At 43.0% G+C, this 27,464-nt stretch overlaps 2 protein-coding genes across 3 annotated transcripts in view; one reads left to right on the top strand and one right to left on the bottom strand.

The window, feature by feature from the left end:
* Positions 1-4,847, bottom strand: part of LOC143988956 (uncharacterized) — a 570,864-nt gene extending 566,017 nt beyond the window's left edge. The window contains exon 1 of one of the 2 annotated variants that reach the window (XR_013276941.1): positions 4,753-4,847. The gene's annotated coding sequence lies outside the window, so the exon portion shown is untranslated. Of the gene's footprint in view, positions 1-4,679; positions 4,702-4,752 lie in introns of those variants that run through there. The other variant, XR_013276942.1, reaches the window with a different exon arrangement.
* A 66-nt stretch (positions 4,848-4,913) lies between these two features.
* TNFRSF21 (TNF receptor superfamily member 21) overlaps positions 4,914-27,464 on the top strand; it is a 169,869-nt gene continuing 147,318 nt past the window's right edge. Inside the window, exon 1 of the mRNA XM_077488914.1 lies at positions 4,914-5,208. Within this exon, the coding sequence (XP_077345040.1) occupies positions 5,152-5,208 (57 nt within the window). The 5' untranslated portion in view covers positions 4,914-5,151. The remainder of the gene's footprint in view (positions 5,209-27,464) is intronic.

The following is a 27,464-nucleotide window of genomic DNA, read 5'->3' on the forward strand; positions in this document are numbered from 1 at the left end:
ATCTTTCTCTCTTCATACAATATAACTGGTTTTATCTGTATATTTCTCTTTATCTCACTCTCTGGGGGTTATTTACGAAAGGCAAATCCACTTTGCACTACAGGTGCAAACTACAAGTGCAAAGTGCACCTGGAATTGTGCTGAAAGTGCACTTGGAAGTGCAGTCGCTGTAAATCTAAGGGGTAGATCTGAAATGAGGAGAAGCTCTGCTGATTTTATCATCCAATCATGTGCAAGCTAAAATGCTTTTCTTAACTTTTCCTTGCATGTCCCCCTCAGGTCTACAGCGACTGCTCTTCCAAGGGCACTTTCAGGTGTACTTTGCACTTGTAGTTTGCACTTGTAGTGCAAAGTGGATTTGCCTTTCATAAATAACCCTCTCTGTGTACTATCTGTCTAATCTACGTCTGTCTATTCATTTTTCTATCTCTTTTCACTGGATCTCTCATTTCCCTTTGCACAGTATTGTCTATCTACCTGTTATCTATCAGCCAGTTTATCTTTTTTGTTTGTATATCTGTATATTTTTTAATATCTAATCTTTCTCTGTAAAATATACTTTATTAATCTATCAACCTCAATCTTATCTGTCTATCTGTGTATCTATCTGTCATTGATCTGCCTGTTATCTATCTCTATCCATTTATCTTTTCATTATCAATCTATTTATCTGCGTGTTATATATCTATCTGTTACCTATCAATTATCAATCTATTTATTTGTGTGTCATTGATCTATTTATCTACGAAATATGTATTGGTTATTGATCTATATATCTGCCTGTTATCTATCTATCTCCACTGTATATTTATCTAATTACTATCTATCTCTGTACTGTACAGTCTCTTACAGTGTAGAGATGTGTGTTACAAAATAGATATACCGTATATACTCGAGTATAAGCCGAGATTTTCAGCCTCTTTTTTGAGGCTGAAAGTGCCCCCCTCGGCTTATACTCGAGTCATCGCTGTCTGCCCGCTCGATCAGCGTGTCGAGCAGACAGACAGCGGCCATTCTATAATTCAAAAGCCGCGCCTCCGGCTCCGCCTTCGCCTGTGATAGGCGGAACACTGAATTTCCCAGCAGCCTGTGTTCCGCCTATCACGGACATCGTATCATCCTCGTCCGTAGACGAGGATGATACGATGTCCGTGATAGGCGGAACACAGGCTGCTGGGAAATTCAGTGTTCCGCCTATCACAGGCGAAGGCGGCGGCGCAGCTTTTGAATTTTACAATGGCCGCCGAGGCGCCGACGAAGAGGGCACGGGACGGAGGCAAGGCAAGGCACGGCACGGGACGGGACGGGACGGGACGGGACGGAGGCAAGGCACGGCGGCAAGGCACGGCACGGGACGGAGGCAAGGCACGGGACGGAGGCTCGGGACAAAGGCTCGGGACACAGGTAGGCTGGACACACACACACACACACACACACACACACACACACACACACACACGGAGACACACACACACAGGGATGGATGGATGGATGGAGACACACACACACAGGGATGGATGGATGGAGACACACACACACAGGGATGGATGGATGGATGGATGGAGACACACACACACAGGGATGGATGGATGGATGGACACACACACACACAGGGATGGATGGACGGACACACAGGGATGGATGGACGGACACACAGGGATGGACGGACACACAGGGATGGACGGACACACAGGGATGGACGGACACACACACAGGGATGGACAGGCATGTCTCACCCTCGGCTTATACACGAGTCAATAAGTTTGCCAGTTTTTTTGGGGGTAAATTGGGGGCCTCGGCTTATATTCGGGTCGGCCTATACTCGAGTATATACGGTATCTATTTTGTAACACACATCTCTACACTGTAATTTATCCATCTATCTTTCTGTTTGGTTGCTCTACCTTTATTGAATCCCCTCTCTGTACAGTACAGTCTATTCTATACTGGATTTATTTGTATCTCTTACTCACTTATCTATCTATCTGTTATTGATCTATTTATCTGCCGATTATCTATCTGTAATCTATCTATCCGTTTATCAGTACAGTATATAGAACTTTCTCTGTATGTATTTTTCTCTCTCCCTCTATATACACACACACACACACATATATATATATATATATATATATATATATATATACACAGGGCTCGACAAAACCCGGGCGCCAGGTCGCATTGGCGACTAGAATTAGCGATTGGCGCCTCGGGCAGCACAGCTGGGGTATCCTGTGTCCGTGGACCCCCCGGCGTGATCGCGTCGGGCCGTGCCGCCGGTAATTGAGCCCCCGGCTTTGAGGCCTTCTGTGATCCTATTCCTTCTGGAATCTGGCACCCTCTTGTGGTGGCCGTTGGAATTAAAACCAGCAATGCTAATGGAGATATTTACTTAGAACACCTAAACACACGTATGTATGTATATATGTATATAAATGTGTGTGTGTGTGTGTGTGTGTGTGTGTGTGTGTGTGTATATATATACACACACACACTTTTTTTTTTTTTATTCTAACACCCTAGAGTAAAATGGTGCTCGTTGCAATAATGTCTGTCACACCATATTTGCACAGCGGACTTACAAGCGCACTTTTTTTGGGGAAAGATAATTTATTTCATAAAAAAAAAAATAAGACAACAGTAAAGTCAGCCCAATTTTTTTTTTTATATTGTGAAAGATAATGTTACGCTGAGTAAATTGATACCCAACATGTCATGCTTTAAAATTGCGCCCGCTCATGGAATGGCGACAAACTTTTACCCTTTAAAATCTCCATAGTCGACGTTTAAAAAATTCTACAGGTTGCACGTTTTGAGTTACAGAGAAGGTCTGGGGCTAGAATTATTGCTCTTACTCTACCGATCGCAGCGATACCTCACATGTGTGGTTTGAACATTGCTTTCATATATGCGTTCGCTTCTGCATGCAAGCTTGGCGGGACAGGGCGCATTTAAAAATTTGTTTGTTTTTTTTCTTTATTTTAAACTTTTATTTTTTCACTGTTCTTTTAAAAAAAAAGTGTATCACTTTTATTCCTATTACAAGGAATGTAAAAATCCCTTGTAATAGAAAAAAGCATGACAGGTCCTCTTATATATAAGATCTGGGGTCAGAGAGACCTCACATCTCATATTTACACTAAAATGCAATTTAAAAAAAAAATCGTCATTTGAAAAAAATAAAACAAATAAAATGTCCCTCTAAGAGCTATGGGCAATGACTTGGAGACAGGTGAGGGGGCGGCTATCTTCCCCTCACTCGTCTCCATCCATGTCAGGCCAGGGACAGGTCCGGATCGCCGTCACGGACCTGGCTCCTAACTTTTTTAGCTGGCTCCTAGATTCCAAGCAAATTTGTCAACCCCTGTGTATGTATATATATATATATATATATATATATATATAAAATGTTTTTGAGACTGTAGTCTAATTGTGTTATTACTGGATGCATTTGTCTGCAGTGGAATGCACGCTACCAAAGCACCATGCAATGCAGTTTCAGTGCATTTCCAGACGTAGCGCATTTACGGGATTGTGATTTCAGAGACATCTGTGCGGGTTTCTACGCAGATGTCTATTGAAATGGCACCCCGAAGTCGCCAGAAGTAGTACAGGAACTACTTTTGGTAATCGGTGCAGCACTGAAAATGCGGCATCACACTGATTTGGATGGTGCCATCGCTGGCAATTTGGCATGCAATTTGACACCTGTCTATGGCCAGCTTGAGGGCCGGCTCACATTGGAAGCACTGGTTCACACTTTCCAGTGATTTGGTATGCGATTTGACGTGCCAAATCGCTGCAAACTGTGAACCAGTGCTTCCGATGTGAGTCGGTGTCCTATCATATAGAGCCCCCCATCGGATAGTGTCCACTGTGTACTGCGCATGCGCAGTACACAGCACACACAGATTCTGAAAATAGCCTAAGATGAACGGTGCCTGTGCCGTGAGTCCAGGTTCTAGCCCCACCATCCAAGTGGACATAGAGTTGGAATAAAAAGAGCCGGGCACTGCGAGGCCGAGAGCGAAGCGAGCCCGTAAGGGGCCCTCTAATTTTGCCAGCCCTATGTCCACTTGGATGGTGGGGCTACGACCTCGACTCATGGCGCAGGCGTCGTTCATCTTCGGAGATTTTCCAAAGCATCTTCTGCTCCGTACTGCGCAAGCGCTGCGCAGTACAGGGCGGACAGTATGCGATGGCAGGACACTATATGCCAGAACACCGGCCCTCAAGTTAGCCATAGACGGTTTTCTTATTTTTGGCATTAAAAAAAAAAAAAAGAAAGAAAAAAGCTATTCAGGAAAAAAAAAAAAAAAAAACTAACAGATTTATCCACACACACAGGTGTATGGAGGAATCCGAGCACACACCGATCAGAGGTGGAAGCTGAACGGCTAATCGACAACCGTTTCCCAGAGCATGTCCCTTCTACAAGTTCAAATGATGGGGGGAGGGGGGGGTGTCACACACACTGATCATTCCTGATGAACCAGACCGAACTCCATCGGTGTATGGCCAGCCTTAGATCTCTATCTGTACGATGTTATCTCCAGTAAACCGATCAATCTCTCTATTCTGTTCTTCTATGACACGTTCCGTACGTTGCGTCACATCACTGCACCGACCGCTACATACACGGCCACTTTCATGCAGCCGATCACACACAGATTTCTCACGTGACAAACTTATCAGTTGCAGGTGCCGATCGCACACACATGTCGGTTGTCGGTGCCGATCGCACGCACATACCGGACCGGTTGCCGGTACCGATCGCCCTCTGGCGGTGATGAAGATGATGACCGGGCGCGCTCGCTCTGCCTTTCCGCGACGTCACGTGGTGGGCGTTGCCTTTGCGTGTAGTGTAGAGGCGGAGTGGGTGGCGCCTCTGTCCCCGGCCCCTCCCCTCCGGCTCCCTGTCAGTGTCAGCTCATCCTCCATCCGCAGAGTGAGCCGGTGGCCGGTAGTGGTGTGCGTGTTTCGGCTCAGCGATGGCCGGTAGCCCGAGCTCCTTCCAGACACAGCCCGGCGTCCCTCCCCGCACCCAGCCCGCCCTGCCGAGGCTCCGGCCCCCTGTGTGCCAGCGGGGCTTCTGCTGATGAGAGGTGCCCAGGGCATGAGCCAGCTCCCGGACCGCCTGACAGCCTAGCCATGGCGGCTACCCGGCGGAGGAACGGCTGCGGCACCCGGCCGGTGTGCCTTCTGGCTGTAAGTACCACCCTCCTCCTGCGGTGCCAGCATCCCTCCATGCTCAGTGCTGCTTACACTCCCCTCTCTGCTGCTCTGCCTCACCCTACAATTCATGGTGGCACTCCATTCATCATGGGTGGAGGTGCCAGGGCACTAACACCCCGGATCACACTGGTGCCATCAGCACACAGCCCAGGGTGGTAGGTGCCCCAAATCGGGTACCACAATTCCCTCTACCAATAAGTCTGACCCCAAGGAAATACCTTTGATTGTCTGCTGGTCCTCAGAGAAGTCATCTACCAGATGTAGTTCTTTGTACTATCGGATAATCTGCTATTTAACACCCCAAAAAGGGTCATTCCAAGTGCAGGTTATAAGTGGCTGTGAACTACTGGGGTCCCGGGAGTTCACATCACCAAATTCCTGTGCTTTACATGGGTAAAAAGGTTTCTAAGCCAGGGTTCCTTGGATTCCTAGAGTTCCTCCAGAGGTTGCTTAGGGGTCCTGGAGGCCTGAAAAATTATTTTAGCGTTTTCTCTGAGTAAAATAATTGGGAAAGTCAAGGCATTTTAAATGGTTGTTTGTACAATGAGCAGTTTATGCCTCTCAGATTAGTAACCCTTTGACCCCTTTCACACCACACCGCCCATAGCGTGGGAGTTAAAACGCCACTATTTTTAGCGGTGTTTTACTGCTGGATTTGCGGCGCATTTCGGGCACTAGCGGGGCGCTTTTACCCCCCCGATAGCAGCCGAGAAAGGGTTAAAACCACTGGCAATACGCTGCAATAGCGGCGTTTTGCCGGCGGTATTACTGCGCTGTCCAATTGATTTCAATGGGGAGCAGCGGTGGAGGAACGGTAAACACACTGCTCCTTCACCGCTCCAAAGAAGCTGCTGGCAGGACTTTTCCCTGACGTCCTGCCAGCGCACCGCTGTAGTGTGAAAGCCCTCGGGGCTTTTATACTACAGACAATGGTGCACCTTCTTTATGGCAGATTGCAGGCGCTATTTCTAACGCTATAGCTCCTGCAAAACGCCCTGGTGTGTGTATATATGTATGTATGTGTGTGTGTGTGTGTGTGTATGTATATATATATATATATATATATATATATATATATATATATATATATATATATATATATATATTTTTTTTCTGTTCATTTTGAATGTTCACATAATGGCAAAAGAGATAGAATATCTAGGGAAAAATGAATATAACTCTGGTTAAGGTATACATGTGGAGCCTTAGCTACAATACACACCATACAATCTCAGACAGATTGGCAAGGATTTATTAAAAAGGAACTTGCAGGCACTACCCGTACAATACACACCATAGAGATTAGTAATGACTTATATGAAGGCACATACTGGCTTGTGATTATATTTGGCTACTCCAGTGAAGAAATCTTCCTTAGTTTCCTGGCACTGTCCATTCTCTTTTGGAGCTTTTAAACGTTTTTCCTTTACATACGCTGATGTGTTTTCTCCTTATTGCACTTTGTATGTCTTTTTGGTAATTGTGCAGAAATGTTGCCACTAGAATCATCAAGGAATCCATGAGTCTACAGGGATGCAACAGTAGAAAGCAAAGCATCTGTGTTGTGGCCATGACTTGGGCTAGGGAGTAGTTACTAGAAGCTCAGTGAATGCAGGAGTGGGTACTTACCCTTTTTGGGTTCAATGCTAACCACCAGACCTATCCTCCTAGTAGGAACTTGGTAGCAGTTGATTTCTTGACACCAAGACAAATAACCCACAAAGCCATAAAGGTCTCACCAACGTGTTGACCAATGATCTGAGCTGGCACCACACTTCAGAGATAAAACAATGTAGATTGGAAAAGGACCTTGGGTCAACAAAGCTAATAAAGGGACTGGAGGATATTAGTTATGAGGAAAGGCTGTGAGCACTGAACTTATTCTCTCTAGAGATGAGACGCTTGACAGGGGATATGATTTCAATTTACAAATACCGTACTGGTGACCCCACAATAGGGATACAACTTTTTCTTGTAAGTGAGTTTTAACAAGACTCGTGGCCACTCATTAAAATTAGAAGAAAAGAGGTGTAACCTTTAAACTACGTAGAGGGTTCTTTACTGTAGGAGCGGCAAGGATGTGGAATTCCCTTCCACAAGCTGTGTTCTCAGCGGAGAGCATGTGATAGTTTAAAAAAAAACAATTGGATACACACCTGAACAACCGCAACATACAGGCATATACAATGTAGTACTGACATAATCACACACTTGATGGACTTGTGTCTTTTTTTTCATCCTCACCTACTATGTAACTACAGACATACCACACTTTTAAGTACACAATGGGCTGTATTTACTAAAGCTGGAAAGTGCAAAATCAGGCTAATTTCTGCATAGAAACCAATGAGCTTCTAACCTCGGCTTCTTCATTTAAGCTTTGGTGATAAAACCTGGAAGCTCATTGGTTTCTATGCAGACGTGAGCCTGATTTTGCACTTTCCAGCTTTAGTAAATAAACCCCATTGTGTACTTAAAAGTGGGGTATACCTGTATGTAATGTGGTGTATAAGTCATATTGCTCATCACTGACAAAGTACCTCTTTACATTAGAGCTGCATGATTAATCGTCAAGAAGCGTTATCACGATCTTGACTAAAGTGTTTCCCTATTTTCTTTCTATGCAAAAAATTCTCTCTGCTCTTTTGAAGCCACAGCCATCAAAAGAAAGGAAGAGAAAAAACCGGGCAGTCTGTCAAGAATCAAAACATTCTTTATCAGTTGAACTTAAAGCGGAGGTCCACCCTAAAGTGGAGCTTCCGCTCATTGGAACCCTCCCCCCCTCCGGCGCCACAATTGGCACCTTTCAGGGGGGAGGGGGGTGCAGGTACCTGTACAGTACAAGTATCTGCACCCACTTCCGGTATAGATATCTGCAGAAGGTACACCCCTTTCCGCAGAATCTACGCCCCTTTCCGAAGGTCCCCCGCTGTCTGCTGGGAAACACACGGATCCCAGAGACAGCGGCAACCATCCTTATTGCGCAGCGCGACTCGCGCATGCGCAGTAGGGAACCGGGAAATTAAGCCGCAAGGCTCCACTTCCTGATTCCCATACCCAAGATGGCGGCGGCAGCACCCGAGAGACGATCGAGAGATCGGCTTCGGGTGCCGACATCGCGGGCGCACTGGGCGGGTAAGTGTCATTATTTTAAAAGTCAGCAGCTGCACTATTTGTAGCTGCTGGCTTTAAAAAAAAAAAAAAAACGCTTTAAGTCTAAACATTGTCAATGGGATGTGTAAGTGAAAAAGTTTTTAACCTCTTATACACAAAACCTTTTTTCTGAGATATTGTTGGTTTCAAGTTGAAATCATTTTATTTATTTATTTTTGCTAGAAAATTAATTAGAGCACCCAAACATTGTTGCAATATTTTATGTCACACTATATTTGTGCAGTGGTCTTTCATATGCAATTTTTTTTAGGGGAAAATTAAAAAAAAAAAAAAAAAAAAAACACGGTAAAGTTGGGCCTTTTTTTTTGTATAATGTGAAAGATTTTATAAAAGAGAATATTCCTGCCCCTAATCAAAGAGTAATCTAATTGTTGCACCGCTGCACACACTGAAATGGGGTACTTAAACCCCAATTGGAGAAGACAAAAGGTAAAAAGGTAGTGGTGCGCGGTACTATGGTGAAGAATCTAGTTAAAACAGGTTTAATATATTCAATAGGTACTCAAAAGATTAGAAGATAAATGTAATATCGTCTCCACTACAGGTAATAAATGGAACGTAGAAAAAGAAAAGACAATATATGTATATAAAAAATATAAAAAATATATATATATGTATATATAGTGAGGGACCCTCACTCCTATGCGTAGTAGTATTTTGAGTGGTAGACAAATGGATAAGAAAAACAATTAATGATAAATAAGACTGGTGGTCCCAATGCGATTTTTTTAGGTAGCAGAGTTGCATAAAGTGGCAGTGCTGAATATAAAGAAGGTCCGTGAAAATAACTACTACTGTATTTGTTTCAGTGACTAAAGTACTATACATAAAATAGTGGACGAAATAAAAAATATATAAAGTGAATCACCATGCGATTTGTTAAAAATGACGAAAAACGCATACAAAGTGCTAGTGCTGAACAATAAATAGATCTGAAAAGAAAATCTGCTAAGTCAAAGTATATGTGTAACAGTGTACAAAAGTAATCATTAGCTAGATAAGGCAAAAGATGTAAGTAATGCTTGCCTTGTGACTAAAGAAATCGCATATGGTGTTAAAGCCAAGGGAGGGTTAAGCAAAGTGACTCTGTGCGGGTGTCTTTATACCTCAGACTTAAATATCGGTGCAGTGCACTAAATAGAATCATACAATCAAAGAAAATAAATCAAATTGGTGGTATACCTCGGCGGTTTTATGCAAGGGGTTAAACAGATAAGGAGGAAGGGAGCTCCATAGTATAGTATTTTTCAACAGTATTGAAATTTATTTATAAAAACAGCTTTGGTACTCACAAACAGACAGAGTTTTTGTATGGTGTATAAACGAGCCTCGAGCTCGATTGCGTCACTTCCGGTAGCGTCCCGACTAGTGTTCGTCACGGTCACGTTCCCCTGATGAAGTCACGTGACCGTGACGAACACTAGTCGGGACGCTACCGGAAGTGACGCAATCGAGCTCGTCGCATTGGGACCACCAGTCTTATTTATCATTAATTTGTTTTTCTTATCCATTTGTCTACCACTCAAAATACTACTACGCATAGGAGTGAGGGTCCCTCACTATATATACACATATATATATATATATATATATATATATATATATATATATATATATATATATATATATATATATATATATATATATATATATATATATATAATTTTTTTTTTATATACATATATTGTCTTTTCTTTTTCTACGTTCCATTTATTACCTGTAGTGGAGACGATATTACATTTATCTTCTAATCTTTTGAGTACCTATTGAATATATTAAACCTGTTTTAACTAGATTCTTCACCATAGTACCGCGCACCACTACCTTTTTACCTTTTGTGAAAGATTTTATGTTGCGAGAATCGTGATCTTCTTTTTTATTTTTTATTTTTTCTAAGCAAAAAAAAAAACGACTCATTTTGGCCAGAATCGTGCAGCTCTACTTTATACCATTTGGTAACCTGTGAGTACAGCCTTAGGCAGTCTTACTCTTCAATATCAAGTTTTGAGCAGCTCTCCCCTTGGACACAGTCAGAGATCCAACATTATATAGCACAATGTTGTGTTGCTCTGTATAAAGAGACCCTTTGCCAGCGATGGGCACGGGTCAGTATGACTTGCTTGTACACACATTGTGCATTGTTTTTAGCTCTGAAGTGTGGAGACAGCTCAGGCCATCAGAGAGCTTTATGGTTTCTGGGGTATTTTTCTTGGTGACAAACTAGTAATCCAACTAGTTTTCACACCCTCTTGTATATACAAGCTATGACTAGCTCAGAACATATTTGTGTCAGTTGGCATTCTGCTCTGTAAGTAAGATGGACAGTAAGGGGTAGATCTGGTGCAGCTGTGCATGGTAGCTAATCGGCTTTATAACTTCAACTTGTTTTAATTAAGCTTTGACAAAAAACCTGTAAGCTAATTTGTTTGTATACAAAGCTGCACCAGATTTCACACTCTCTGGTTTTAGTAAATCTCTTGGTTCAGGTGATGGTCTGTATAAAAAGGCATTTATCAGCGATGGGGAAAAGACCAACAAGACTTACCGTATACACTGCATTGCCCCAGCTCTAAAGTGTAATGCTAGCTTTATGGTTTTGTGGGGTATTTGTCTTGGTAACATTTTAGAAATTCAACGAGTTTTCACACCCTCTTGTCTGTACAAGCTATGGCCAGCTTGGGAACACCTTTTGTCTCAGTTGGCACTCTGCTCAGTAAAAATGATAGGCATGAGGTGGTCTTTATTAGCCCTTGTACACACGGTCGGAGATTCCGACGGAATGTGTCCTATCGGAGCGTTTTGTCGGATATTCCGACTGTGTGTGGTCTCCATCGGACTGTTTCCGTCGGAATATCCGATGGACCAACTTTTCCAACTTGCTGGTCAAATTTTCAGACAAAATGCTCTGATCGGACATACTCCGATCATGTGTAGCCTACTCCGATGGACAAAGTGCCACGCATGCTCAGATCAAATTCCTAGACCAAAGCTATTGGCTACTAGCCTGAAAGTAGTCCCGTCGTAACTAAATAACGTCATCACGTTATGTACAATCGGATTTTCCGACAACTTAGTCTGACTGTGTGTATGCAACATCACTTCCGGACTTCTTCCAGAATTACTCCGACGGATTTGGTTGTCGGAATCTCCGACCGTGTGTACAAGGGCTAAGAATGTGCTTCTCAACGTTGGGCATAGGTCATCATGACTTATACATTACGTCATCCCAGCTCTAAAGTGTGGTGCTAGCTTAGGTCATCACCCAACTTGTTGGTGAGAACTTTATGGGTTATTTGTCTTGACAATACTAGTAGTTCAGTTTTCACACCCTCTTGTATATGTAATCTATGAAGAGCTTGGGAATGTATTTGTCTCAGTTGGCACTCTGCTCCATAAATAATATGGGCAGTAAATGTTGGCTCAGGTGGTGGTCTGTATAAGAATGCACTTATCAGCAGTGAGCAAGGGGCAACAGGACTTATACACTGCATTGTCCCCATTCTAAGTGCAGTGCCAGTTCAGGTCTTCAGTCAACTCATACAGTATCTCACAAAAGTTAGTACACCCCTCACATTTTTGTAAATATTTTATTACATCTTTTCATGTGACAACACTGAAGAAATGACACTTTGCTACAATGTAAAGTAGTGAGTGTACAGCTTGTATAACAGTGTAAATTTGCTGTCCCCTCCAAAATAACACACAGCCATTAACCTCCCTGACGTTTATGATTATGTCAGATTTTTTAACCTCAAAGCAGTACATTGTTTTGCATGGAAATTTGGTGTCTTATATTGTAAGCCTGCAAGTCTTAGTAATAACACACCTTAAATCTGTCCAAACAAGAGTCTAGTAGACATCCCGGGTATGATAAAATTTGAAACACTAAATCATAAATTCTAATATGATAAACTATAAATAATTTTAACAAATACATTTTATTCAATAATGTAATCAATAACACTGAAATTTTGCTCAGTCGCAGAATTGTTGCTGTCACTTTTGGTGTCTGGCGATTTTTCCCACAAATCACTATTGCTTAATTCTGCAAGTGATTCTTATTCACTATCTCTGTTTTATATCTGGTCAAAAAAACGCTTTTGACGTAAAGGGGCGCTTTTTGGATGCCATGGACAATCAAATTTCCAGGCAGAAAGAACAGTATATATAATATAAAACTGCATGCAGGGCACTGGATAAAAGGGAGGTGAAATGATTTCATGCAGGGAACAGTTTCCAGAACAATGATGAATCAGGCGGATGATCCGACGGACAACACAGTGGGGGGACTTTGCAGGATCAATAGGGACAAGGTAAGTAAGCTGTATATGGATCCTGCGATGCAATCCCGAGTGTGGCTTAGGGTTACCGCTTTTGGTAGTGAAACTTACCCCGAGTGACAATCTGGAATACTGCCAGGGAGACAAACCGCTGGCAAAAAAAGTGAGTACATGCCTAAGTGAAAATGTCCTAATTGGGCCCAAAGTGTCAATATTTTGTGAGGCCACCATTATTTTCCAGCACTGTCTTAACCCTCTTGGGCATGGAGGTCACCAGAGCTTCATAGGTTGCCACTGGAGTCCTCTTCCACTTCTCCATGACAACATCATGGAGGAATGTTAGAGACCTTGCGCACCTCTACCTTCTGTTTGAGGATTCCCCACAGATGCTCAATAGGGTTTAGGTCTGGAGACATGTTTGGCCAGTCCGTCACCTTTACCCTCAGCTTCTTTAGCAAGGCAGTGGTCGCCTTGGAGGTGTGTTTGGGGTCCTTATCATGTTGGAATATTGCCTTGCTGCCCCGATGGGAGGGGGTCATGCTCTGCTTCAGTATGTCACAGTACATGTTGGCATTCATGGTTCCCTCAAAGAACTGTAGCTCCCCAGTGCCAACAGCACTCATGCAGCCCCAGACCATGACACTCCCACCGCAATCCTTCACTGTAGGCAAGACACGCTTCTCTTTGTACTCATCACCGGTTGCCACCACACATGCTTGACACAATCTGAAACGAATACGTTTATCTTGGTCACATCGGACCACAGGACATGGTTCCAGTAATCCATGTACTTGGTCTACTTACCTTTCTTGTGCATCATCTTCAGAAGAGGCTTCTTTCTGGGACAACAGCCATGCAGACCAATTTGATGCAGTATGCGGCATATGGTCTGAGCACTGACAGGCTGACGACCCGATCCCCCCCCCCCCATCCCCCCCCCCCCCCTTTGCAGCAATGCTGGCCACACTCATATGTCTAGTTCCCAAAGACAACCTCTGGTTATGGCGCTGAGCATGTGCACTCAATTTCTTTGGTCAACCATGGCGAGGACTGTTCTGAGTGGAACCTGTCCTGTCAAACCGCTGTATGGTCTTGGCCTCCATGCTGCAGCTCAGTTTCAGGGTCTTGGCAATCTTCTTATAGCCTAGGCCATCTTCATGTAAAGCAACAGTTCTTTTCTTCAGATCCTCAGAGTTCTTTGCCATGAGGTGCCATGTTGAACTTCCAGTGACTAATATGAGAGAGTGAAAGCGATAATACCAAATTTACCACACCTGTTCCCCATTCACACCTGAGACCTTGTAACACTAACGAATCACATGACACCAGGGAGGGAAAATGGCTAATTGGGCCCAATTTTGACATTTTCACTTAGGGGTGTACTCACTTTTGCCAACGGTTTAGACATTAATGGCTGTGTGTTGAGTTATTTTGAGGGGACAGCAAATTTACACTGTTATACAAGCTGTACACACACTACTTTACATTTTAGCAAAGTGTCATTTCTTCAGTGTTGTCACATGAAAAGATATAATAAAATATTTATAAAACAAATGTGGGGGGTGTACTCACTTTTGTGTGAATTGTATGGTTTTGTGGGGTGTTTGTTTTTTGTGACAATTTAGAAATGTAACTTGTTTTCACTCCCTATTGTCTGTACAAGCTATGACCAGCTTGGGAACACCTTTTTGTCTCAGTTGGCACCGTTTTCTCTGTAAATATGATAGGCAGTAGGTGTTTCAGACTCAGGTGGTGGTCTGTATATAAATGTGCATATCAACTTTGGGCATGGGTCTACATGACTTGTACAGCTTAAGCTCCATACACACTATCAGATTGTCTGCTGATTTTTTTTTCCTTCAGGTTTACCAAAACCATGTAGTACAAGGGCCTGCCTGATTGCATACACATTGAAACTCCTAAGGTTTGACCTCCATATTATATGGTTTTGGTAAATCTGATGGAAAAAATCTGCAGAAAATCTGATAGTGTGTGTGGGGCTTTATACATCCCAGCTCGGAAGTGCAGTGCCAGTTCAGGTCATCAGTCCTGTGGGAATTGTATGGTTTTGTGGGGTGTTTGTCTTGGTGACACAGATCAAACTAGAATCCCAACTAGTTTTCATACCCTCTTGAATGTACCAGCTACAACCAGCTTGGGAACATAATTGTCTCAGTTGGCACTCTGCAATGCAAATAAGATGGGCAGTAGGTGTTGTTGACTCAGGTGCTCTGTTACACAATGTGTTCTGTTACATTGGCTCATAAAGTATCTCGTTGACGCACTGTTTTTGCTTCGCTGCTCCACTGGATAATGGTTTTATCTGTTATTGACAATGGAATGGGTGTGCATCTGATTTGAAGTTCTAAATACTTCTTTAAATAATATTTCTTTAATGTGTATCATAACCTTTTTACATGCTATGCTTTTTTTTTTTTGGGGGGGTTTTTTTTTTTGGTTTTTTTTTTTTGGTTTTTTTAAATCTCAGTTTGATTTGAGACTAAAGCCTCGTACACACGGTACGATTGTTGGCAGGGGATTGTCTATTAACAGACTGTTGTCCTAAAATCTTACCATTAGTACGCTCCTTTTTGACAAATGTTGTACAATTTTCGGGCAACAAATGTTGAATGGCAGGCTAGTAAATTTTCAGCCGACAGCGGTTTGACGTCAGATTTTTGTATGGTCCGTACACAAATCCGTCACACAAGTCGGAAGTACAAACACGCATGCTCGGAATCAATGTTCACCAAACACAAAATTAGCAGAAGGGGCCCAAAGGGCTCGTAGTACGTCACTCATTGCATGATTATAGAAAAACTATGAGGCAGTGCCAGGAATGCTCAATTTCATTCAGTAGCAGCGTGCAAGGCGCAATGGTTCTCCAGTAATGACCATATACTGATTTTAACAAGGTTACACATTGCTGCTAACAATGGAAGTTCACCCTAGAAGTACTCTGAATGCTAAATGGTCATATACCACCTTGATAAATGCAAAACACCATGTTTGATTTATGTCTGACCTCTGGTTGTTCAGCAATCAGCCTTTGAAACTGCCATCTATAGTCAGCAACAACATGCAACTGATGGAGATGCTTGGGCACCCTCTTGCTAATTCCGTCCTGTGATTGATAGCAACGGGGTGCAAAGGATGGCTGACGTGCATGCTCGTGGACTAATCAGGGCATTTTTTGTTAGTGATGGGTGCGTTATCAGGGCACAGAGGACGTAAGGTGACATGAGCGCTCATGGACTAAACCCGTTTGTTAGTAATGAGCGTTGTTTCAGGGGGAACTTTTGACATCATGTGTTCCCCCCCCCCCCCCCCACCCACCCCTCACTACTTTGTAATTATAAAGAAAATATTACCACGAACTCCAAAAGAGCATGCTGTAAAAAATAAATAAAATAAGTCTAGAAATCGATATAATGAATGTTTTGGATATATTTGTCATCTGTCTGAATAACTTGATGCTCGTCTTTTTACTTGGGTGACTATGCAATGAATTTCTACGTAAAGGGTAATTTCTGATTGGCTGATGTTTTTGCGTTGTTGTTAACCCTCTTTTCAAATTAGTCTAGTCTATATATTTTTTTTTTTCTAGGACCTAGAGCTGATTTTACATTTTGTAAGTGATTGTAAACCTCAGATATGAAATATGAACAACGCATATCCCTATGCAGTGTGTACTTGTCTCAATCCAGAGCACTAAGTGTCATTAAAGTGTCACTTTTGTCAGCATGGATCACTTCTGACATATTTTCCTGACACCAAGAGATAAATGGTGACGGGAGGGACCTCCAGAGATTGACAGCCCCCTGCACCGTTCCTGTGTGCTCCGTGAAGGACGCTGTGTCCTTTCCCCCCAATCAGCAATCAGTACCCCCCCCCCCTTTTTTAGGTAGTGTGTGTTGAAAAGTAATATTTTAATTGACATTTATTATTCAGGATCCAATTCACAGCTGCGTTTTCTGGCTCAAAGATCCAAAACGCTCAACAAACCGATTCCCATGTAATTAAATGGTGGCTGTTCACATATGTGCGCTTAGGTGCCTGGAGCTTGTTTCTTGGCGATCCAAAAGCTACATGAGCTACTTTTTGAGGGACGTTTGGATGTTTTTGACCCCATGGACTGGAAACGCCTGTAGACAATCAAACCTAGTGTATTTCGGGTATTTTGAGCTTGTAAGAACTGGTCTCCTACTAATGCTTCCCATTGGCTGAAACATAAACGCTGAGACTTGAATACAACAATTTTAAATGCTTTTACAACACTGAAAAAAAATGCTTAAATAAAAATGATTTTTCCCTCCCCCCCCATGTTTTTAAGATTCTTGGTAACCATTCTATTTGCTGCCCAGATCCAGTTCTAAACATAGACCCCTTTTTATATGTCCTGATTAGAAGGGTGCTCAATGCGTCTACAAAATTCCGTCCCGATGGATTTGTTCTGATTACGTGTGGCCACAAAAGCTCTTTCCTATAAATAGGTACAGTTTTGAGTCAACCATTTTTTTCTTCTAATAATAATCAGACTTCAAATATTACATAGAAGGTAAAAGGGGAGTGGTAAGTTGTCATTAATCTAAAAAAACTGCAGATAAAAGCTTCCAGCATTTCCCTTTCCATAATTGTGGTGTGTTTTTTTTTTTTCCTATCAATTTGCCTTTAAACTTTTTAGTAATTTTGACTCTAGATAATAAATTCCCTAGCACAGTCTTATACCTTATTGCACATCATAGCCCTTTTATGGAAGCATCCAATTACTGTCTGTGCGAGACCAGTGATGGTGAACCTTGGATGTTTTGGAACTATGGTACATTTCCCATGATGCTCATGCACACTGCAGTGTAGGGGGAAATGTAGTTCCAAAACATCTGGGGTGCCAAGGTTCGCCATCATTGCTATAGAGTAGAGTGACAGTTGTGAGCCTGCTGGGGCTGCTGACGTCACATCCAAGATGGTGACACCCAGCAGTGGTCTCAGGGCTTTTACAGGGAAATTAATATAATCTGTTAAATGTCAATGTAATTGTATGAGAAGATTTTGAAATTGATGGTCTAGCTTTAGTTTTAGCAATATGTTTTAGCTTAAAGTGGTTGTAAGCCTCAGACATGAAATACTGTATGAACAAAGTATATCCCTCCTATAGTGGGGGCATGTCTCAATTAAAACGGTTGTATACCCGCTAATGTGTTTTTGTTTTTGTTTTTTTGTGTTTTTTTTCCAACCTGCAAAGGAAAAGTCATAATGAGCTAGTATGCACCGCATACTAGCTCATTATGAAATACTTACCTTAGAACGAGGCCCCGGCATCTTGCCCGATCCACGCCGAGGGAGCTGACATGCTCCCTCTACGTTTCTTCCGGGTATCACGGCTCCGGCACTGTGAGTGTCCGGAGCCGCGATATCGTCACTCCCACGCATGCTCGCAAGAGATATCATTCCGGCAGGGTCCGGCCTCTGCCGGGCTTTCAGCCGTGAATCCCCTTGTGCACATAGCCTGTACCGTTTAGGAGATTTTTTTTTTCCTACAGGTAAGCCTTATTATAGGCTTTCCTGTAGGTAAAAGTAAAAAAATTGTCTATACAACCACTTTAAGAGCACAAAGTGTCATTATTGTCTGCTGCTTCCTTCCTCTGCTATCAGCTTGAGTCACTTCTGACAAGTATTTGACACCAAGAAAAAAAGATGACGGGAGGGAGTTTCAGCACACAGCCTGTGATTGACCACCTCTGCTCTGTCCTGTGTGCTCTATCAGAGGTGCGTGTCTTCCCTCCAATGAGCTCTCAGAGCTCTCTTCATTGAACTCTACAAAGTGTAACTTTCAGATATCCGCCCTCTTTTTCTGAACTCTCATGTTTTATAAATTCTGCACTTTGAACCCCTGTAGCAAAAAGAAGACTGCAGATAAAAAGGTACAGCTTAGGTAAAAGGTTTGGTTTCACCTCTGTGTATCACATGAGGCCAGTCACTTCCATATACTGGCTATAGATAAGGGTTTACAACCACTTTAATGCAGAGATCCACTAAAAAGTGGAACGTTTGTTAATCTGTCTCCCCCTCCAGTGCCACATTTAACACCTTTTCAGTGGGGCTGGGGGAACGGTTACCTGGTTTTGACAGGTACCGGTCCCCACTTTTGGGAGACAGGCCCGGGCTCCTGGAAGTTCGGCCCCCTCTTCCTTCCTCCGCCTCCGGACCAATTAGAAATTGCAGTAAGCTTCAGGGAGCAGACTTCCACACCCAGCAGCCAATCCGAAGATCGACTGGGGTGCCAACGTCGCGGGCTCCCTGGACAGGTAAGTGTCCATATATTAAAAGTCAGCAGCTGCAGTCTTTGTAGCTACTGACTTTTAATTTTTCGTGGGGGTGCAGAACTCCTCTTTAACCTCCCTGGCGGTACGATTATTTCGGATTTTAGGTGCTAAAAGCGGTACCATTATTTTGCATGAAAATTTGGCGTTTTATATTGTAGTCCTGCAATTCTTAGGAATAACTCTCTTAAATCTGTCCAAACCAGAGTCTAGTAGACATCCCGGGTATGATAAAGTTTGAAAAATGAAATCATAAATTATAATATAATAAATAATTATAAATAATTGTACCAAATAATAATATAACAATAATAAAAATTATTCAATAATGTAATCAAATCAAAAACACTGAAATTTGCTCAGTTGCAGAATTGTCACTGTCATTACTTTTCAGTATTCGATGACGGATCTCCCCACAAATCGCTATCCCTCAATTCTGCGAGTGATTCTAATTTATTATCGCTGTTTTCTAGCTGGTCTAAAACCATTTTTGATGTAAAGGGATAGTTTTGGTTGCTATGGACAATCTCCAGTTTCCAGGCATAAAGAACAGTTTTTATAATATAAAACTGGATGCAGGACACTGGGCAGACCACTAGGGACAACGGGGATGTGAAATATTTACATACAGCAATGTAATCTGTAAGATTACATTATACTGTATGTATACTGTGTGTTTCACTTTTTGAATTTGGCGCCGATCTCCGTGCCCGTGCGTCGCAACGCTCGCAGGGCACGGAGATCGGCGATGTGATGCATCGAGCGAGACACGGCTCGCTCGTATAGCGGGGAGACAACGCTGGATCCGAGGGAGAAGGTAAGTAATCCTCCTCCTGGATCCAGCGATGCAGTCCCGAGTCTGACTCGGGGATACCGCTCTTGGTATAAAAAATCCACCCCGAGTCAGACTCGGGAATACCGTCAGGGGGGTTAAGGTTCAGAAGCAAAGGAATATTGACCTTTGTTTAAAGAGGAAGTAAACCCTGATGAGTTTACTTCCTCTTTCATTCCCTGCAAAGGTAAAGCATAATGGACTACTATGCATCGCATAGTAGTCCATTATGTGTCACTTACCTGACACAGGAGCCAGCGAAGTCACCACTGTCCCCTGTAGTCCGGCGCATCCATCTTCTCAGTGGGGTCTCGCAGCTCCGCCGCTGTCATTTGGCGAAGCCATCACTCCCGCACATGCGCACGGCAGCTCAGTCGTTGGAAATGCCGCGCTCAGTGCGCCTGCGCGCCGCTGTCTACAGCGCATGCGCTGTAGACAGCGGTGCCTGTCTTCGGGCAAATATCTCCTAAACCGTATAGTTTTAGGAGATATTTCTTGGACCTACAGGTAAGCCTTAATCTAGGCTTACCTGTAGGCCAAAGTGTATTGTAAGGGTTTACAACCACTTTAAATTGCATGTATAGGCGTGGTTTTTTTTTTTGTTTTTTTTGTTTTTTTTTTTCCTTTCTCTTGATTGGGTGATGAGGGATTAGAACCCCAATGCATTTTTGTTAGTGTTGGTGTCCCTGCCCAGGAAAGATTCACTCTCTCCAATACTGAAAATGAGATGTAATCCAGGAGTTGTCAGTGGAGGAGATCTCTTCCACTGGGGACACCCATCATGTTCCCAAATAAGGACAAGAACAGCAATAAAATCCTGACACAGGTTCTACCCCATCTTGCTCTGTCTGCAATAAAATACGTTTTTTGGTTTTCATCGAGTATTAACATTTACACTATAAGAACTCACAACAATTCAGACAGGCAGCTAGTCTATAGAGGTTCAATGTGGCTTAACTTTGAATATTTGCGTGCGGCCAAAACCGCAGTCCCTGGATGCAAAGGCCTCATTCAGATTTGTGGCAGCCTTTGCCGTTCCACTGAAAAGGGATCAGTGGTGGATTTCTTTTCATAGGACAGTTTACAAGCGAGATATATTATATAAAATCTCATATCTATCCTGAAAAATCCAAACCACGGCACTGTGGTCACTTGAATGGGTTGCAGCAGTACTTGCTGCCTGTGGAAGGCGGCATGAGCTGCGAATCCATATCCTTTATGTGGTCATGGATTATTACTGGGTACAAGGTGTACATTGGCCTACTTTTTCTGCCAGTATAAATCCCAGATTCTCGCCGACATGTGTACCTCTGAATTAAATGAAGATGGTATGTCAATACTTTCCTCACAATTGCCAAATAACAGTTGAGGCCGACGTGTAGCAGTAAAAGTGATCCGCCCCGCAATCAATGGCACACATCCTGTCTCTGGAATGGATCCCTGCCCAGTTTTGTGTGCGCCGTTGCTGTATATCAACAGGTTTGATTTTGTAAAGTGACATTGCATTCAAGCCTAAACAATGCAGTATGTTACTACGCCCTGCGGTGCCATACATTGTGTTGTGTGAATGTAGACATGCCGCATTTTTCATCCGGCCCACTGCACCTCAACACAGCATTATGGTGTGAACAGGACACCTAGAAAACAACTGTTTTCTGTGTGCACTTGCATTGAGCCTGTGTTGTCTGCATATAATGTGAACGAGCCCTATAACCTCAGAGGAGCCGACGCTGAATTTCCATCTCGGCAGTCAATGATGCTTTCTTAGTTTTAGGAAAATCGTAATTCCAATATGCTTGCAGTTGAGGGGACTGTAAAAATGTGTTTACCACCCCCCAACCAGTCCCCCTTAAGGTGGAACCTCAACAGTTTCTACGTTGTCCCTCCACCTTCCCTCTTACACAAATGTTAAACATTTTTCTGTTCTATTACTATTTTGCTTATTTTTGTGCTGCAGGTCAGCACTTCCTGGTTTCTGGCCTAGGCCAGGCCCTGCTGCCCTCCCCGGGATTGCTATGTCACAGCTATCCCAGGTGGCAGTACATTACTAAGCTGCAAGTTCGGGCACATTTGCACATGCACACAAACGCTACAGGGAGCTGGTGGCATGTATGCGCCGATGCGTCACCAGCAGTGTTAGCTTTTGACATCAAATTTCGATTTTAGTTATAGTCTTTTGACTAAAATGCCATTTTAGTTTGCTGTAACTTACTCATCTGAGTTGTTTTAGTCGTATATTAGCCAACGAAAAACCTCTAGTACATTTTAGTTGACTAAATTCGAATGTGTTTGGTTTCATTTTTATTGAATTATTTCTTTAGAACTGCCAAACATTATATACTCCTGGAGTAAAAATCTAATAACATGTTTATTAATTATGGTATTAATGTTTGAACATGCTCTTCGGACAGATTTAGCTGTTGTGATATAAAATTCTATTTAGTTTTAGTCTATCTTCGACTAAAATGTCATTTTAGTCAACTAAAATAGTATTATTTTTAGTCAACAAAATTTAACACTGGTCACCAGTCTCTGCCGGCTCCCAAATGCCTGGAAGAGACTGGCGGTTCATCTGCACATGCTCCTGTTGACAATGGCAGCACGTAATGGGTGGGGGTGGGCGATAAGATAGTGGTGCACACATGCCACAACGCTTTGTACAAAAATCATTGGTGGGCACTGCCAAATGGCAAACCAACCCATTCAAGTGAATGGGGGGCCACGCTGAAACGACAACGTTGTGGTGTGACGTTTAAAAAACAGGCAATGAGGTGATTGTGAATTGCTTTTTAGAGGTGCAGAAATGAGGGCCACATGTGTAAACAAAGGCCTTACCTGAGTTTGCCTTCCAGCAGAATATTTATAGATGGGACATGCTGAGACCCCTAATATCTGTCATGCTGAATGTGTCTTTTTTTCAGACTTGGGAAGAGTCTATCATCATATCTTGTACAATTGGAAGGCCTGTGGTAAGAGCACTTAGGAAAGCCTTTGTATGTCTGGATTCCCCCACCCGGGTTGTCCGCTGTGTAATGGAGAGTGTTGTGCCCTGTCATGTTCTGAGAGCGCCATTCATCACCATGCTGAGGGTGACAGGCACTGAGGACTGGGTGTGTTCGTTCGGTTAATTGAGCTTTATTTGTTTTGGAAACTATGAGCCGGGTCTAATCTGCATGAGGTGATGCTGTCTGTCTTCTGTTAAACTGAAGGGAAGAAAGAGCTGCCATTGGTGACTTTTTATGAACATGAAGCGTAATCTGCTTTTATTTTGCCACTTTGGGGTCCTTCTTTCCCTCTTCATCATGACTTATTTTTTTTTATTTTTTTTTTTAATTAAAAACTTTAATTAAATATCTTTGTTATATACGCATTAAGTCCTCACTGGGTCTCCGTGCTTCTCTATTCAATGCAGGTAGATCATGGCTGGTGTGTACATAGCTTCCTGAAAACAGTCTCAGTACTTGTCTCAAGAGCTCTCAGCCCTGATACCAGCAGTGATGCTTGGGAGGAACGTAGTAAATATTGAAATGCCTCACGGGTGTATGTCATGCAGACTGTATTTGCATGCAGACCGCTCTAGATAATGCTGACATGATGCTGAGCTCGCCGTGATTGAAAGGACTAAAATGTTGGGGAGGAAATGGCTTAGATCAGCCGCCATTAAATGGCAGCCCACGGTCGAGCGATGTGCCTATCAGCATGTCCCTTAAAGAGGAAGTAAACCCTGATGAGTTTACTTCCTCTTTCATTCCCTGCAAAGGCAAAGCATAATGGACTACTATGCATCGCATAGTAGCCCATTATGTGTCACTTACCTGACACAGGAGCCAGCGAAGTCGCCGCTGTCCCCTGTAGTCCGCCGCATCCATCTTGTTGGTGGGGTCTCGCAGCTCCGCCGCTGTCATTCAGCGAAGCCGCGATGATGTCACTCCCGTGCACGGGAGCCCAAACGCGCGGCAGCTCCGTCGCTGAGAATGCCGCACTCAGTGCGCCTGCACGCCACTGTCTACAGCGCATGCGCCGTAGACAGCGGTGCCCGTTTTCGGGCAAATATCTCCTAAACCATATAGGTTTAGGAGATATTTCTTGGACCTACAGGTAAGCCTTAATCTAGGTTAAGAGTGGCCCTTAACATAAAATTAGGGGCAAACTGATGGGCACACATTTTGTTAAGGGGACACCTGATGTAAGGGGGCACTCTGCTAATTGGGGCATGCAATGAGTTACTGTGGTAGGGGTACCTGATGTAAGGGGGTGACACGATTGGGGACATTTTACATATACAGAGTATTACCAAAGTGTGTGGAGAAAACATAAAAAAAAACGCAGCTTGCGGCAAAAATAAAAGATGCGTACAATCTTTCATGGCACAGACTTTGTGATTCAGATTTTTTTTTTTTTTTGTGACCGGACCTTGTTGAATATTAATTCACTACCCCTGATATACATGATACACAGAAATGTGCCAAAACAAGCGTTTTCTACCCCATATTTTTCTGGCAGCTCCTGCCAGAGATCCAGCATTGATAGAAGTGTTTTAATGAACTTGTGCATGAAATCTTAGACCCCTGACACACGCGGCCTGACTAGGGATAGTGCATCCCTCCCAGTGTTTTTAGTGCACCCGAGGGGCAGACTGTCAAAGTCTATGGCAGGTTGTGGCTGGATGGGGCTGAACATTGTACCAGTCTCTCCTGGGCACACTTAGTGCTGGATCGTATAGGAACGTGGTACAGCAAATGCCAACCGAATGTGGGTTTCCCGCATCGTGCTTTGGTGTGTACAGGCACAAACGCCAGGAGCGGCGAGCTGCTCCCAGACTGCCACCATTTGCAAGGGACAATTGCAGAAAAAAACAGACATTTTTTTTATTTTTCTGTATACACATCTAATGACTAACACATTGAAGGGTGTATTTGGATGTTGGCTGCAATATTTGGGATGCATTTTGCAGATTATATGGTGGTTTTGCAGTGTAGATCCCTTCCTTATGTGCCAGGAGGCTGAAATGCTGGGGCTTATTTTACAACCACATGATGTGAATGACACAAACACTATATAGCAGAATAGAAAAAGAATTGTTAACAGTTGTGTCCTGTGCTCTGGCTAGGAAGGGGTTCAATAAGACCTATTGAGACTTAATGAGACGTATTGTCCAGACATACGCTGCGCTCCGATGTTCTCATAAACTTCGTACGTTCTAAGCAGGCCGTGCCTGCTGTTCCTGGATGGAGCCAAAGTCATCATAACAGATTAAAGTGCAGGGATTATGTACAGGGGTGATAGGATTACCGTAATCCATAAACAATTTTTACACTCTTACAGCATCTACATCTGTTCTATTGTCACTGGGCAAGACAAAAGTGACATTAAATCTCCTACGCTGCGACGAATCGCCAGTGAACTGTCTCCAGATATCTAAAACGCCACTGCCAAGAATCCATGTGTGATCACAGAAGAACCTCTCTAATGCCCCTTAGCTTCCTTCACACTTGAGGCTGGCAGTGGGCTGGGCAGTAAAAATGGGTGCACTAGAGTTGGGTTTTTCTGAATTTGCTTTGCATAAAGCAAAAAACGTAATTGTGCAGATTAGAGCTGCACGATTCTGTATAAAATTAGAAGCGCAATCACGATTCTCGTGGCGTAACATCTTTCACATTATACAAAAAATTGTTCTAACTTTACTGGTTTCATTTTTTTATTAAATCATTGACGTATATTTTTCCCTAAACACAACAAAAATTGCTTTTGAAATACAGCACAATATTGCAAAGAGCTCCATTTTATTCTCTAGGGTCTGTGTGTGTATAAAAAAAAAAATATATATACATACATACATACATACATACATACATACATACATACATACATACATACATACATACATACATACATACATACATACATATTTTTAACTTGTAAGCAACAAGTATCCAAAAAAGGTTTAGTCTAAGTGGTTAAACTAACCTCATTTACAGATCGAAGTTCATTCCTTTGATCTAAAACAAGGTTCTCCAAACTTTCTAAACAAAGGGCTAGTTTACGGTCCTTCAGACTTTGGGGGGGGGTCAGACTGTGGCCATTGGGAGTAGACTGTCCTGGTGTCAGTGGGAGTAAACCATGCATCTTTGGTGCTAGGGTGAAGAATAGTGTCTCAACATTGGTGTTAGCAGAAGAAATAGTGTCCCATCATTGGTATCGGTGGAAGGAAAAATTCCCCATTGTTGGTATCAGCGGAAAGGACAGTGCCCCAACATTGACCTCAGTGGAAGGAATAGTGCTCCATCATTGGTGTCAATGGGAGAAATAGTGTCCTGTTAATGTTAGTAGTAGGAATTATGCCCCATTGAAAAGTGCCCCAAGGGCAGAATAAAGGTAAACAAAAGGGCTGCAATCGGTCCACGGGCTGTAGTTTGGAGACCACCGATGTATATTATGCACGTAAACCTATTCTATTCGATAGTAAATGCATTTGTTTATACATATTTAGGCTCCATGTACACTAGCGTGTGTGGGTTTTTTTTTTTTTTTTTTTTAAAGCTTAAATGCTGGTACCAGCTTTTTGTAGCAGTTTCCAAGGCTGGATTCACACCTATGCATTTTTAGCGCTTTTTGCATTTTGAGCGCTATGATGGGTCCAGGTGGTCTGATGTCTTAGCCCCTGTACACACGGTCGGAGATTTCGACAACCAAATCCGTTGGATTTTGTCCGTCGGATCTTGTCCGAAACTGTTGCATACACACGGTCGGACTAAGTTGTCGAAAAATCCGATCATTCAGAACGTGATGACGTAATTTTGTCACGATGGGACTACGTTCAGGCTAGTAGCCAATAGCTTTGATGTAGGAATTTGATCTGAGCATGCGTGGCACTTGGTCCGATCAAAATTCTCTACACATGATCGGAGTATGTCCGACCGGCCCAGTTGGTCGGGAAATATTTCCAACATGTTGAAAAATTGGGTCAGACGGATATTCCGACGGAATCAGTCCGATGCATACCACACACAGTCGGATTATCCGACGACACGGTCCGATAGGACACATTCCGACGGATTCTCCGACCATGTGTACAAGGGCTTACGGTTCCACCTCTGCTGGTCCTGGAGATATCTAGCCATCTATGGCTGCCCTGAGGTCCTCCTTCTTTTACTATAGAAGCTTTGGAAAATGATTCCAGGACAAGGTGTCCCGGATCTGGCAATAGATGTGTGCAGTTCTGTCATTTAATTTTATTGGCTGCAGGCTTTTTCTGTTCTCTATTGTGCTCTCAGCGTGTACAGAAATAAACAATTTCGCAGCCAGATGGTTTTTATTCAAAGCTTGATGGGCGCCTTATAGGAAAGGGGAATTCTAGTCACCACTTTGTGCAGCTGAAAAACGATAGTTACTTCTATGAGGATTCCCCAAAGTTAATGCAATTAGACAAAAAAGGTAGCCGATTCATAATTTGGGGAATACCAACATGCACTATATTGTCAAAAGTATTATGATGCCTGCCTTTACACGTACATGAACTTTAATGGCATCTTAGTCCGTAGGGTTTAATATTGAGTGGACCCACCCTGTGCCGCAATAACAGCTTCAACTCTTCTGGGATGCCTGTCCCCAAGTTTTAGGAGT

This window comes from Lithobates pipiens, unplaced genomic scaffold (genome assembly GCF_037356315.1).
Source record: "Lithobates pipiens isolate NorthernLeopardFrog02 unplaced genomic scaffold, aLitPip1_a1.2 Scaffold_18, whole genome shotgun sequence".
Lineage (NCBI taxonomy): Eukaryota > Metazoa > Chordata > Amphibia > Anura > Ranidae > Lithobates > Lithobates pipiens.